The sequence below is a fragment of the Branchiostoma floridae genome, chromosome 3, assembly GCF_000003815.2.
Source record: "Branchiostoma floridae strain S238N-H82 chromosome 3, Bfl_VNyyK, whole genome shotgun sequence".
Taxonomy (NCBI): domain Eukaryota; kingdom Metazoa; phylum Chordata; class Leptocardii; order Amphioxiformes; family Branchiostomatidae; genus Branchiostoma; species Branchiostoma floridae.
The window spans coordinates 31,367,410-31,383,260 of record NC_049981.1 but is presented as its reverse complement, the minus strand read 5'-3'; the positions used below and the strand labels follow the sequence as shown (position 1 = coordinate 31,383,260).

Here is a 15,851-nt window from a genome sequence, read left to right as displayed (position 1 = left end):
CAGAACATATTTAGATGTGCAACTAATCAATCTTCCTATAGCTATATGTAAAACATGGACATACAGACTACGTGCAAGTCATACAGCTTGTTGTTGTTGTTGTTGTTGTCCTCGTTTAACGTCTATTATTTCGCTAGACGTGGCCTCTTGGTGCTGAGTAATACATGGTATGTTTTTGAGTCGAAAGTCTCTCTTGGTATTTAACTCTTGGTTCCTTGTGCAGGAGGAGTTTCTAGTATTTAGTAGTTTCTAGTTTCTAATACAGCTAGTATTTACAAACAGTCAATTCCATTCAAGCCTACTACAATGAAATCACTGATTTACCACGGCACATAATGAGCTCCCGATGATATTGTTGATTACTGTTCTAACATCGTTTTCTCTTTAGCAGTTTTATGATAACGGAGGAAGTTTAATAAAACATGAAAATCGTAAATAACTAATCAAGCGTAATCAGACAAAAACTATTTAATGTACAAATCTTATAGTGGCAGCCCGAGAAGCCTGCTTAGAGGCTACGGTGACGTCACGGTCGGTGCCTGGGGATCTTGGAACAACTCGTTGGAGAACAGACCGGACGAACGTGACGTCACAGACCGCAGAGTGGTTGGGGCTGACCCAGTTTGTCGGCTAGGATGGGCGTGCTGCCAAAACGCCGGATAAGGCCTGGGATAAAGCACAATGCAGTATGATCTATATGACCTAGTCTCTAAGCAGACGTGTCAGCTGGTTAAAAGAATAGAAGACATCGAGACTCTCTCCGTGATCAAGATGGACTGTCAGTCGTCGAAAATTTGGAGGTCTATAGTCTCCAAGCAGACCCTACGGTGCCTTAGAGATAATATCAAAGCTGGCAAAGGAGTATAGCCGGCCAAAGAGAGATAGCCGGCCAAAGGGAGGTAGCCGGCTAAGGGGAGTCAAATGTGACCGGAGCCACCGGTGCCGCTATACTAAGTCCTTTGCCAGCTTTGATACTATTTCTAAGGCACCGTAGGGTCTGCTTGGAGACTAGAGGTATAGTCATTGCTTGAAGAAAATTTGGAGTAACTACTTAGTAGAAGAGTTTTGCTTGCCTGACTAAAATCGCGCTCCTAGCGGCCGGCCTTACGTTACAGTTGGAGGAGGACATTAACCCCAGTCAGCGAGAGATTGTGTAAACACGGGATAGAATTTTGCCAAATAGGGACAAAAAAAGTTGCCATGTGATTTTAGTCAGTCTTTTGAAGTCTATATCCAGCTATCCGCCAGCCGGGCAATTCACTCCTAGACCAATCAACTCCTACTAGACTTTTAGTCCACTATTCGGCCAGGCGGGAGTTTGGTAGACTCAGTAGAGAGTTCTAGAGACTACTAGTATTACTATCCGGCCAGGCGGGAGTCTGATAGAGACCGGTTGGCTATCAGGATCGATGGGCGGTACAGGGCTGCCAAAACGTCGGATAACGAACAGTACAATATGACTAAGATTTTTTTTTTTGGGGGGGGGGGGGTCCCTGACGATTTCCTAATCAGTTTGTGGTACACAACAAGTGTCAGATGGACTGAATCTCATATGGCTTAGGATATGTCCCGTTTCAAACATGTACATGTATCGTCGATGTAGGTTAGACATCCAGGTAATAAGATACACCAAAAAGATAGTTACTCAAGCAACTGGATATGGTTTTGGAAACGGTCAGACGCTTCGGATAGTATCCACTATCCTTCGTCAGTGACACTGTATGTACATGTATCCCTACTTTGCAGTGTGTGTCCGACCTAACTCGAAGCAAATGCTTGGCCTGTATTAAAAATCGTTAACTATGACCGGCCTGCTTTTTTTCTGGCAGAGGAGAGCGCATACGACCTTTTCTTTTCCCCTTTCCACATCTTGGAAATCGGTTGAAATCCCTTTTCAGTCGGCTCCTGGTTCCGTGCCACTGACAGGCCGCGGCTGAGCTCAATTTCCGGCTATCTATTGTTGATATAATATACTACAGATCCCATGCCAAAAGGATTGTAGGTCATAATGTGTATGCTACAATACCCAATGGGAACGAATAGTTCGGTGTACGGTGGTCCCCTTCTATTATTGTGTCCAAATTAAGTTTTTTGTAGACAGCAATTTATGAAAGGTTTGTGTGCTTCAAGAACAGCTAGTGGGAAACGGACGAGGATAAATAGTAAACGCATGTCTCGGATTGTCTCCCCACAGGTTACAAATGTACTAGCTGGTTCGTGGATGGATATAGGGCAGGCTAGCTTCTACCAGGCTCCACATGTGGCTGGAAATTGGTAGAAATTGGCCACTATAATAGACAGATGAGATGACATGCTACAGGAAGAGTTACTGCGCAGTACGTAGTAATAGGTCACATTCAAGAAGTTAAAACAAATCCGAAAGAACAGAACGGAAGCCTTTTTCCTGGACAAAGGATCCACCCGACCCAGAGTCTATAGTACTATTGTTTGTTGAGCGACGGTCGTACACCTGTCAACGACAATCAGTGATGGCATGACTTCACTTCCTTTATTAATACTCAGTCATAGCTCGACTGCTGCTTTGCAACCCTCAGTTCCTCAGTTCCAACTGGGGATAGAGAGAGGGAGAGAGAGGGGGAGAGAGGGGGAGAGAGGGGGAGAGAGAGAGAGGGAGAGAGAGAGGGAGTGTGAGAGAGGGGGAGAGAGAGAGTGGGAGAGAGAGAGAGAGAGAGAGGAGAGAGAGAGAGAGAAAGAGAGAGAAGAGAGATCTTGGAACAGAGAGAGAGAGAGAGAGAGAGAGTGGGAGAGAGAGAGAGAGAGTAAAACCATAAACGTTAGCCTGTTTTTACACAATCTCTTGCTCTTACATCTTCTTCTAACCGCTATTCAGTGGCCTTTCCAATTTTAGCACCGGAAACCCGAAGCATTCACCGCCAACCCCATCCGGAAGTAAAGTTGGCCAGTATTTATTCACGAACTGTCGTCACGTTTGTAACTGCAAGGATGGGCGGATTCGGTAGGGGTGTGGGTTAGCCTCTACCCGGCTCAATATGTTGATGTCGATGTAACGTTAGAAATTGGCCGAACTGACAGAGAACACGCCACAGGAGTTATCCGGCCAAAATGTTACCGTAGTTGGCGATTGTACTTTTTTTTGCACTTTATCTGCCTGATTGGCCCAATTCTACCACTTACCATGTATGTGTAGCCTGGTAGAGGCAATGTGCGGGTATCGGGTGGCCATCAGTCAGTGTACTGTCCAAGTAGAGCTTTGGCTCCAGCTTGTTTTGGGGCGTCTTTTTTTACTAGTTTTAGGCATTTTTACCGGGCTTTCTATGATGGCAGTGGTTATCTTTTTGTCCGCAAAAACTGGCTTGCGAACAAAGAGAAAACTTGGCAAAATAGAAAGCCCGATAAAAACGGCTATAAACGACGTCCAAAACTAACCAGAGCCTAACCTCTGACTTTTCGGAGTAACGTTACCATGGGTGCGCCGCTCTGTGGGTCGTTCCGAGAAAAGTCACTGAACTCTAATATGACGTCAGACTCCAGATTCATCTCGAGTTGGAGGTCACCTAGCCTCGGTACCATCCGATATCCGATTTCTACCGGGGCTCCTTGCATTCGATGTTTTTAGGGAAGCGAGTTCAAGGAGCCCCCGGTAGAAATCGGATGGTACCCAGGCTTCAGGTCAACCTGGTAAAGTTTAGAATTGATCATGAAATTTAAAAGATTAATAATTTTTGCCCCATTGAACAACTGCTGTTAGAATTCTTTTTACCGGGTAAATCATTGTTTAGGTGCGGTTTAAATAGTTTCTTATCAGGCAGAGGTTTTTGAGACTCCAGAATTTAACTGTTAGTTACTGTGGGTCCTAAAGGCGCGTCTTAATACCCCCCCTCACATTAGGCGAAAATCGATCGAACGACGAGTCTGCGAGCTCTAAATATAAACTACGAGGAGGCAAGACCCTGCTGCCGACGAAGAAATGGCAGAGCCCCCCCCCCCCCCTTTCCCGTCAGGGTCATGCCTCCTCGTAATTTAGAGCTCGCAGACTCGTCGTCCGATCGATTTTCGCCTAATGTGACGGGGGTATAAAACTTTGAAGTCGTGCCGAGGAAAATTGAACAGGGGTTGCTGATTCCTGACCTAGGTAAGGCCAACAATTTTGTTTGCTACAAAAACATTATCGATGTAATGCTATGGCGGTTTACTACTAGTATAACGTTAATGTGTCTTTAAATTTATCATCGCTAATCATCTTGATTATCATGTCAATTTTACCTTGGCTTCGATATAAATTTTGATCATATCCACACTTTCATTCCTGGAATTTTGCCTTTAGAATAGCATATCAATGCGAATAGCTCATGAAATTATCTCTCTTCCAAGGTGACCAAAAGCTTTACAACTGTAATACAAAGTTAACCGCATTATAAAACATCGCACGTGGCGACAAACATTTTATCGTCTGAAATAATTTCCCATCATCCCGTGCAGCCGGTGTCACGTGACCGGTGAGCCATATTGGATCCTGGCTGAGCGAAAATGGCATCTGCGGAACCCGCCAAGCAACCACAGGTGAGATTTCTCCCGCTTTTCCCCTCGCCAGCGACCCAAACTCCGCCCAAATCTCCAGTTAACAGTCTCTTACCTTCACCTCCGCAGCTTTCGTGCGTACAGGGGTTGTTTCATTGAAATTTCGGTCGAAAATATGTTGGGTGTTGGGAGTAACTTTTTATGTGACCTCCATCTTGGAGCAAGGCTGATTTCCGCAGTATGGTAAGCATTTTTCAGCCGGCCAGAGCACAAACTCAGCAATCTCTGCCCTCTGGATGTAGTATATTTAGCAGTAAAGGCAAACTTGACCCGTTATGGGCCGTGGATTGCCACAAAGGATGTGTACTTGAGGATATAATTTTGCTCTTCTGTCGAAATCCCGCCCGGCACTATCTCAGTATGTGAAAGGCCATGTGGTTTTTTCCAACATGGCCGAAACTAGATTTTAGAATTTTAGCGACGTCTCAGTTTCTTCGCCCAGTGACATCTGGCCTGGAGTATCCGCTGTGCGTTTTAGATTAGAGCAAAGTCGTGCGAAGACAGCACCTAGAAACCGCTGCGAAATAAATACTGGAAAGTGTCTCCATTTGGGAAGGGGGGAGGGGGGCGTGATATATACGTGTGTGCCATATGCATATGGGAGTTTATGCTAGTGACAAGTTATGCATGGTTTTAGTTTGAAGTGAAATTTGGAAAATTTGCACTAATCAACCGATTCATGCAGTATTTACATAGACTTTGTGACTGTGACAATGATTCATTTTTAGAAAACTTTCGTCTAGTTCTGACTTACCAAGGCAAGAAAATTGTTCATCACAACTTCATTGGAAAAAGAATTGTTGGAATGGTAAAGAGATTGAGATTATACAGCCATGAAAACAATATCAGTGATATTAAGCTACGTTGCACTCTTCATTTTCCCATCTTTTGCATTTAATTAGAACCCTTACAACATTTGATCACCAGTATTTAATGCCAGAATATAATTTTCTCGTGTTCTTTTTGTTTGTTGGTTAGTTCTTAAGTTTAGGAGTAAAGACCATCTGAGCTTGTCACAGATGCATAAAAAAAGGAATTTTACATTTGAAATGTGGCAATACTCTATACAGGCTTCTCATTGACGTCATACTAATCATAATTTGAATCCTCTAACGACCATGTTGGCGGGTAATTGAATTAAGCAGGAGCATCTTCTTGTGGTTAATGGACGTAAGTTGTAATCCAACATGTCGCAGATTACATCAAATAAAAAGCCTGTATACTACTACTAGTATGTGACTTTCAGATTGTCCACGTCAGCTATTTTTCTATCTTTGGAAGAAAATAAAAATCAGCTAATTTGCATGTTCTCACCAGATTTTGACAACCCACAAAAGATGACTGTAATCCGCTCACATAAACCACTTGTTTGTTTGTTTGTTTTTTGAGAAAATCACCGTGATTAAATCTCTAATTACAACATACATTATAGTAAGAATGCTTTGGAATTTTCATTGCTTTGACAGCTTGTTTTATGGCCCCTTCATGCCACACTGTATAATTACTGCTTTTATCATCTATAGACCGTTGTTCTGGGGGCTTAAAGTGCAAAAAACTTATTTCCTATTCATGAGATGTCCTCTTGAATAAACTTTTGCACAAAATAGCCCAATAAAAAGGCAATATTTGATATACTTGTCATGACATAAACAGCAAGTATTTTTCAACCACCAAAAGTTAACTATAGTATAGATTTTAATCAAACATGACAATTACTAATAATATATCTTTGTGAAAAACGTGTTCAAATGGGTCTTAGCTTTTCTGTGATGGATGTTTGGATCATATTTTTTAAATTTAAAGTCAAACAAAGTACATTGTTGTACATGAAAGGTCGATATGTTTCAACTTTATGGATGTAATGACATTATTGGGTAGAAACTGCCCCTTGACCACCTTTGTATTCAGGTAAGAGTTAGTATAGTGAACATCCCTGTCCCTGCAACAGAAGCGTTAATAACCTGACTCATGGCTTTAGATCTTCAATTTTCAAATCAAAATCAATTTTTTTGCACTTTTCTGCATACTAAGATGAAGCATTTGAGTTCACCTTTTTTTGTTTGCTTTCTGTTATTCCAAGGTCATAAATGTTGTATATTTCTGTTATATTTTGTATTATCTTAATCTGTGTACTGATTTATCACTAAATAAACCAAACCAAGCAAGTCTTTATTCCATTTCATTCCGAAAATCAAGAAGCAAAAATTTGATGCCACAGTACTGGGCATGCTGTGAAATGAAGAAAACAAGCATGCTGGATCAAGGACTAAAAGTTGTTGTTTTTTTCCCAATAGAATCTATTTAAGGAATCCTTGTGTGGCTTGTTTCTGTGCCATATTTAACCACTCAAATTCTGAAATAATGATGTAAATATGGGAATATAGTGCAGTTGATGTTAACATCATACAGAATACCTTATCCAGAAAACTTAAAATGCTGCTTAGGTTGCCTTGTTTTCCATGGCTAGAAGGTCTTTAAATGGCCAATGATTATAGTGTTAACAACAGTCTCCTTGAGTTTTGGACCCTCACAAATGTGTTTACTCACTTTGTTCATGATGTAGGGTAAATAATACTGAGGGTACTGAAGGTCAGTGTACAGTAGGGGTGGGTACCGGTACAGAAGATTCAGGTCCAGGTCCGGTTCAGGTCCAGAGGATCAGGTCCAGGTCCGGACCTGAACCTGGACCTGATTCATTATGTGAAAACTTGTGAATGGACGATACTCAAAACAATGGTCCATTATGCTACAAAGAAATCTGTTTTGTATAGTATTCGACTCCCACTGGCGTCTTAAAAATCCTACAAGGCTAACTACCTCTGTAGAATTGGCTGTAATAGTTGGTAAAATGACTATAGAGTCTACTCTGCTTCGCTCTTGTTATTTGCCTTGATCGGTAACCCCGAAAACGTGTGAATGCCTGATCATATAATCAGTTCATTTTCCAATCGGTCCAACATCCGGTCCACCAAATTTTTTCAGGTCCGGTTTTTCTGGACCGGTTCAATGAGAAAAAACGGTTTTGTACCGGTGCGCTGTACTGGTACCCAGCCCTAGTGTACAGCAAACTGCTATAGTCAGCAGGGCTCGTAATTCATTTTGTTGATTATGGGTGCACCACATAGAATAAAGTAGAAACAGGAAACACAACATTTTTTCCTTGGCCTTACAGAAATGGGCATGCACACTTGTACTTAGTTGTAATCACCTTGAAGGCTGAGACCTATCTAAGACTAATTTGCCCCTCAGGATACATCAACTCAGAATGCATGTCAGCAAGCAGACTGTCATTTGATTTGATTTATTTTTCACAATCTTTAAAAAAGATAACATAACACAAATTAAAGGATGAAAGAACGTGCAGGGGGGAGGAAAAAAGCCTTGTGGGTTATACATAGTCTTCCCTTCATGTATTTTGAATTTGAGGCTTATTGGCCCAAGAAAATAGCAAGACCAAAATAGAGGAGAGTTGATAGTCATTTTCTCAAGTTTCTACAGTCTACTTGACAGAGGCACGTACTGGGACCAACAGTAGAGACTTGTTTGTCATGATCATGTATGTTTCTTCATGTATTTTAGGAAACTCCCAGAGACATTGCCACAGTAGAGACTTGTCATGGTCATCTTTTTTATGTTTCTACGTGCTCGAAATACCCCCAAATACGTGCACGCTTGCAAATGCATCCACATTTTGCTTGGCACGACTTAATTCTAAACCCAGGTAGCGCAGTACGTGACCTGAAATTTTGCATTTCGAACACCACTTTTTCCCCACCTAGGTGCGTAAGCTTTTGGTCGTATTTCTTGATAAGAAAAAAACATAATTAGTTATATGTTACTGGAAAAAAAAAGATAATGGATAAGTAGCTAATTTGAAGAAAGCAATAACTTGAAATTGGGGCAATAAACCTGAAATGTTGATGGCCCAACCTGGATTTTGAGTCAGGTTGCCGCCTGGACAACCTGGCTGAAAAAAGTATTTTAAGCACTGGTTTCTTTAAGGCACGATCTAGACACGGTTTTTCCCGATATTGGTGCGCCGACAACCTCTCGCCGACAGCTTTATTTCAGCGTCTAGATGGAACTGCAATATCGCCATAAGATATCGGCAGAATTTCTCCCGAAAGGTCCGGACCATTCGCCCGATAGCTTAGCAGGGGTCCTCGACAGCTTCCGCGCGCGTGTAGATGTGTCCCGACTTCGGGAGGGCTCATTAGCATATAACGTGGGCTCATTAGGCTATATAGCTGTTAATGACTACAAGCGCCATGGGTGTCCCGCGGCCAACGTTCCAGATTCCTTCCGACATCTCCACAGATATCGACAAAAACTGTGTATAGATGGGGCCTTAGTTTGTACTTCCTGTTTTGTGTACTTCAGGAGTCTCCCCTGGAGGCAGCTGCAGTGAAGACTGAAGAGGAGAAGGATGAGGCGGCTGGAGCGGCTGCTGCCAAGCTGGACACAGACGACCTGAAGTACATCAAACACCCTCTCCAGAACAGGTGGGTAGGAGATACTGTAAATGCAGAAACTTTCGTGGCGGACGCTTCACCGCAAATTTAAAAACACCGCAAGCATTTTTCCATGGCAGTAAGAGACTACAGTGCATGGTGCTACCGCGAAATTAAAACCACAGCAAAAGTCCATTTTCCCGCTAACACGAAATAAAATCCTCGCGAACTTAAATGCATTTACACTATTACAGTATTGAAAGTAAAAGTGAGAGTGATTCTGAACAAATTAAGTTCATATATGAAACTTAATGAACAGCTAAGCTACTTTTTCACTGGTTGTGAGAACTTGTGACAAAGAAGACACTGAATCTATGTACAGTAAAGGATAGTCAATATGCCATTCTTGAACATATATGGTCTAGAATAGCATCTACAGTGTTCTTTTTACAACTTTAAACAAGTTTTAATGTGTTGGAATTTTTATTTGCTGATGGCATTCATGTGAGTAATGAAGCAACTTGTTTGATAGCATTTGTTTTACCAGCTAAGAAAGAATGGATAGGAGTATGTATTTCATAGAAAAGGTAGATGGGATGTTTATTCATTTATTGTTTATTGATTGATGAAAGTGTATTGATGAAATTGATCGTGAAACTTTTTGGTTTGTTTTTCAGATGGGCACTTTGGTTCTTCAAGAATGACAAGACCAAGACTTGGGCTGCCAACCTTAGATGTGTGTCCACTTTTGACACAGTGGAGGACTTCTGGGCGTAAGTGTTCATGGGACCTGCATGTCCTGCAATGATTTATACGTAGTGTTTCCCTTGCTGCAACTGTAACACATCTTAGGAAAACAAAACCAAGTGGTAAGCGATACGGGCATGAATCCACCTCCTTAAAAAAATTCTTAACTAATAACCCTCAAAAGCAGCAAAATAAATGCAACATTTTTATTACCTTTGTTACAAAACATCAGGAAAGACAGCGTATAGGGTGGAAACGCAGCATGTAGGCTGAACTCACAGGTAGTATAACCAAGGAGGTTTTTTAACCTCCTTGGTATAACTGTAGGATGTTTGGCCTAAAACGAGAAGGGCCTGGGTTGAAATCCTGTCATGCTACTGATCTTGTGTCCTTGGAAAAGGCACTTACCACAACTTTCCTCACTTCACCCAGGTGTAAAAATGGGTATCTGGGTTAGGGAGGTACAAGGTAGTAGAAAGACAGGGATGGGCTTCACCTTCCAATACCGTGTCCTACTAGACACAGTGGATAACAACCTACTGCCCCTACGGCCTCAAAAAGGCTATGGGACTACTTTATCCTTTACTTACCACCATACACACTGCACATGTTGTATAACATTTTGACTCATGAAGTCCTTGTGGACTAAGATTATACATGTATAGACTGACTGTTTTTTCTCTTCCAGCCTGTACAATCATATACAAGTCGCCAGCAGACTGCAGTCCGGCTGCGATTACTCCCTCTTCAAGGTCAGTAACAACAAAACAGCACAACAGTTTCTGACTACAGCTATGTATCTATGATTGCAATCATTTAGTTGCCTCAAAAACTTTCAGTGACTTTTTTCGTAACACTTTTTGCATCAAGATTGGACTTAAGTAGTTACGTTGAACCCAAAGGGAATGAAGTTTTGTTTTGTTTGTTTGTGGGTGTGTTTGTATCGTCAGTGTGACTAAGTGTGGGTGTGTCTGTATACAGGGCTCGAAATACCCACTTGCCCACTTGAAAATGCAACCTCATTTTGCTTGGCGCAACTTCATTTTAAACCCAGGTTGCACACTGCACAACCTGAAATTCTGCAGTTGGAACACTGCTTTCCCGCCACCTACGTGCACAAATTTTTGTATGTATTTTTTGATAACATAAAACATATTACATAGTTACATAGAACTGGAAGAAAGGATAAGGGATAAGTAGCTGATTTGAAGAAAGTAACAACTTGAAAGTGGGGCAACCTGAAATGTTGATGGCGCAACCTGGCTTTTAACTCAGGTTGCCACTTGGACAACCTGGCTGAAAAAAGTATTTCGGGCACAGGTATAATAATTATGTGTCATTGTGTATGTGTGTGACTATGTATGTATTTATGTGTGTATTTATGTGTGTGCGCCTGTGTGTGTGCACGTCACTGTGTGTGTGTGTTTGTGTGTGTCTGTGTTGGTATTTGTGGGTATTCCAGATTTCCAATGCACACATGATATTTTTGTCTATGGGGCTGACGGGGTCGCAAGACCAGTGTGAGTTAAGGACTGAAGCGTGCCATCTCTGATCGCCGTGGTGAGAGAGAGTTGAGAGTTTGTTTAGACACCACAGTTAGCCTCATAAGAGGCTATTCTTCCTGTGGTCTACACATTCATATTTACACATTACATACATACAGTTAAAACATACAGAGACATACAAAGTGACAATAGATAGCAGAAGAACATTATTCCTTATAGTCAATAATTATAGTCCAATACCTTGCTAATTGTTGCCGGTGCTGTTCCACAACTGTGACATCCTGTACAGAAAGCGACTTTTCTGAGAGTCGGATTTTGGTTTCGGTAGTCTGATAGTGTTGCTGGTTTGATTCCCAGGATGGAGTTGAACCCATGTGGGAGGATTTTGGTTTCGGTAGTCAGATAGTGTCCCTGGTTTGATTCCCAGGATGGAGTTGAACCCATGTGGGAGGACGCCTTCAACAAGACGGGTGGGCGCTGGCTCATGTGTGTGTGTGTGTGTGTGTGTGTGTGTGTGTGTGCGCGTGTGTGTGTGTGACTCTCTGATCACCGTGTCCCTGGTTTGATTCCCAGGATGGAGTTGAACCCATGTGGGAGGATGCCTTCAACAAGACGGGTGGGCGCTGGCTCATGTGTGTGTGTGTGTGTGTGTGTGTGTGTGTGTGTGTGTGTGTGTATGTGTGACTCTCTGATCTCCTTGTCCCTGGTTTGATTCCCAGGATGGAGTTGAACCCATGTGGGAGGATGCCTTCAACAAGACGGGTGGGCGCTGGCTCATCAACATTCAGAAGCAACAACGCCACTCCGATCTCGACAGATTTTGGCTGGAAACTGTGAGTAAAACGATTCTTGGGAAAGGACAGATCAAGCCAAAGCAGGGCTCGAAATACTGGGTTTTTGTGCACCCAGGTGCACCCAAAATTGGAGCTGTGCACCCAAATGTTTTTATAGGCTTATGTATTTTAAGATGTCAGTATACTAAGTAAACACCATATTCTTGACATCTATGTGTTAGAAAGATAATAGAATGACTGTTATAGTACTTCCGATTTCTGAAGAGCTCCGTTCAAATTACTAATTTTGTAGGTTTGCAATTATGTTATTCTGATATTCTACTTTATTTTATGTGGTGCACCCAAAAATATTTTGGTGCACCCAATTTTCTAGGTTGGGTGCACCTATTCCCAAAAATGAATTTCGAGCCCTGCAAAGTCATTGCTTTGGGCAGACGGCAGACGCCATGATTCTCCCCATGTCATTGGCACACAGCATGAGAAGCACTGAAACAAGATATTGTAAAAGTACTTACTTTCATTTTAAATTTCTAAAATTCTTCTTTACCAGAACGTCACAAGAATAAGACTTTCTAGCTGATGTATTTAATTGGGGAAGACATTGAATGTCAGAGCATTTTTATGTCAGAGCCTCTCCTATCTCCATTATTTCAGAGCCTCTCCTGTTATGAAATTGCGTGGCGCAGCGGCGGCATTTGTGCCTCGTGACCGAGAGGTTGCGGGTTCGAATCAGACCGCGTGTCACCGATCTTGTGCCCTTGGGAAAGGCACTTTACACGGCTTTCCTCACTATACTCAGATGAAAATGAGTAGCCGGTGCAATGGCCTAGTGGGTAGAGTGTTCGCCTTGCATTCGGACGGTCGTGAGATCGATCCCGGCCGAGTCATACCAAAGACTTTAAAAATGGTACATGCTGCTTTCTCTGCTTAGCACTCAGCATTCGGGAAGGAGTATGGAAGTTGAACACACACCACTACCAGTAGACCAGCCCCCTGCTGTAGTGATTGCGTTGTGTGGCCCAGGGCTAATGAAACAGAGATGGGAACTGCCCTATGCGCCATCTTGCCGTGGGAAGGGTTTAACTTTAACTCTCTTATTACGCCTTTGACGTGTTATTCTCACTCTCTCAGCTGCTGTGTTTAATTGGGGAGGCCTTCGAGGAGGATTCGGACGAAGTCTGTGGTGCCGTCATCAACGTTCGCGGCAAAGGGGACAAGATTGCAATCTGGACACATGACTGTAAAAACTCAGATGCTGTCATAAGAATCGGGTAAGTTTGTGCATTTGTGACTCTGTTTATTTATTTATTAATTCGTTTGGCTGGCATCACAGTCAGCTAAGATTGCCCAACTAACGATGGCAATTATAATAAATCTGATCTGAATTGTGAAAATATTAGTTCAGATTTGATCGACTTTTGGGACAGGATTCGAACCACACAATGTAAAAATGTTCTAAAGGGGCCAGTTTATTTTCAAAGCAAAATGAGATGCTCTCCAGCAGTTTTCCTTTTGAACTACAAATGCATAATGACCTATATAGTGTGAATAACATTGTCTTTCCGTTTAAGGAAGATCTGAAATAGTAACTCATTCATTCATCACCATATTTCCCCTGACATATGTATCATTTTTTTTCTGTTGCTGCAGTCGAAAGTTCAAAGAGAGGCTAAATCTTCCTCCTAAGTTTGTCATCGGTTACCAGGTAAGTTGTTCTTCCATTTTGTGCAAAAAAAGATGAGCTTTATTTATGCATTCAGTCAAATTCTCTATAGCATTGCAACGTTGTACAGGCATGCCAATGAGCCGTTCAGCTTTTGTGAACAACAGTCCAAATGAAATGAAGATGCGCAAAGTCTAAGTTACTGTCTTGTCAGTTAAGGCCACACAAATTTAATTTGTTCTTGGATTTTAGAAAAAATTTTGAAATATGCTTAACTTATGGAAAACAGAGCCAGAGGACCAGGTTTATGCCTTGGTGCACTCAGTTTTATGGAGTGAATCCTTTCATATTTAAGTTTTCCTCCCTGTTATATGCTTTTATGATGTCCACTAAGTCTTGCTATATTTTCATTTCTAAAACTCCAAGAACCAAGAAAATCAATATGCCTGGCCTAAGGCTTAGTTTGCATCGGTCAAATGAACTGCCAGCATGGCTTGGCTCATAACTGTATAACATGTTGAAATACCTCTTCTTCTTTTTTTATCTCCCACAGGCACACACAGACACAATGTCGAAAAGCGGCTCCACAACAAAAAATCGCTTCTCCGTATAACCACAGTTCCACAGCCTGTCCCAGTACGTACTAGCCTAGCACCAGTGAAGGTGGCAACACGTTTGCCACGCACATTCATTCTCCAGACGACCGCCACAGTTGCTGAGTTTTCTAAGAATTTCTGATTTCTACGCCACAGTGTCACACCTTCCTCCTATCTCACCTGGTGTAAGGTTCCTCCTAAGTAGGGATGTGTTGTTGTCATTTGGCAGTAGAGAGCAACGCTTAGAGCCAAAAGACGAGCTTTTGGTAGAGGAGGGAAAATTTGTACAATGTTAGGAATATCCCACGCATAAAGTCAATGCACTGTAGCTAAGGTGAAGAATGAACAGCTGAAGTTTAAGAGAGGATTTTGTGGCAGATCAGCGCTTATCAGGTTTGTATGTTCTTAATGCATAACGCCAGCTTGTAATGTAAAGCTTTGCATAAAGATTGTTTAACTCGTACAAAATCAGAAATAAGCCTGCACTTGAAACAGGTCTGTTGAGCAGGGGCAGACAAAAAGAATAAAGAGGATATCTCTGAAGAGTAATCTCCTTTACAAATTGTGTGCACATTGAAAACTGTCCCTTTCTTAAGTCTTTGTCAAGTCTTTTCAGATTTTCCTTGTACATTTTTTTTTGGTTCCATTTTCAACCCGGATAATTCTTTTGGTCTGCCCCTTACTGAAAAGTTTTTCATGACTTAATTTATGTTTATACAGATTTTTGCAAGCAAGGATTAAAAAAAGATAATGGCTTAAAGTAAGAGCATTTAGTACATTGATACTGTTTTGTAATTCTTGTTGACAATGTTTGTATTATTGATAGTAGCTTTTATTTATAAATCGCTTTTCTTTGTAATACAAGCAATGTTTGAAAGTACTGTAAGGTAAGGAGAGAGATATTGGTGTGTTAAACATGCCAGGTTAATGTTGAATGTCTTTATATCAATAGGTCAAGAGGCAAAAGTAATGCCCCAATATGTTTAATGGCATTCCCTGTCCAAAAAATGAAAAGCAGAAGAGACTGTTGTCCAATCTTGAGTCTAGAGTTAGATTTACTTTTCAAATGAAAGAAAAAAAAATAGCTTTTTCAACTCAAAAAAAAATTCTGAAGATGGTATGTCTTGAAGATTTCACTTCTGTAATCTATTTCTTTGATAATGGTTCCTTCACTCGACTGAGTTTCTTAAGGAAATGTTGAGTGTGTACAGTGATGGCAATTGAAGATGCGTGAAATGTAACCAGCTTTTTGTAAGTCAAAGCAGCTTACCTATCGTACGATGCAGAAATTGTTTCAAATTATTCAACACTTAGCTCCAGTGTTGGCACCCCAAACCCTAGGCCATGTACATGTACAGTCAAACCTGCACAAGAGGACCACTGAGAAAAACTGGTCTCTGTGGACAGGTGGTCACTAGACAGGATTCTTATTGCTTGGGTCAATGGGAAAAACTATCCAGTGGACCACTCAGGGTTGTAGCCAGCCCGAAATCATTTTCTGTCCCCTCAATTTTGAATGGCTTTGGCGCATCGTT

At 41.7% G+C, this 15,851-nt stretch overlaps 1 protein-coding gene across 2 annotated transcripts; it reads left to right on the top strand.

Moving 5' to 3' along the window:
* The first annotated feature begins 4,455 nt into the window (after nucleotides 1-4,455).
* On the top strand, nucleotides 4,456-15,330 carry LOC118411466 (eukaryotic translation initiation factor 4E-like). 2 transcript variants are annotated; one of them, XM_035813745.1, is made up of 8 exons: nucleotides 4,456-4,542; nucleotides 8,941-9,062; nucleotides 9,689-9,784; nucleotides 10,447-10,510; nucleotides 11,983-12,096; nucleotides 13,189-13,328; nucleotides 13,708-13,762; nucleotides 14,274-15,330. In XM_035813745.1, exons 1-8 carry the CDS (start codon nucleotides 4,510-4,512, stop codon nucleotides 14,331-14,333), a joined length of 684 nt encoding a protein of 227 aa, XP_035669638.1. In that variant the 5' UTR covers nucleotides 4,456-4,509; the 3' UTR covers nucleotides 14,334-15,330. The 2 variants fall into 2 exon arrangements, with proteins under 2 accessions (XP_035669638.1, XP_035669639.1); XM_035813746.1 differs by lacking the exon at nucleotides 4,456-4,542 and adding an exon at nucleotides 4,579-4,743.
* Nucleotides 15,331-15,851: the final 521 nt, after the last annotated feature.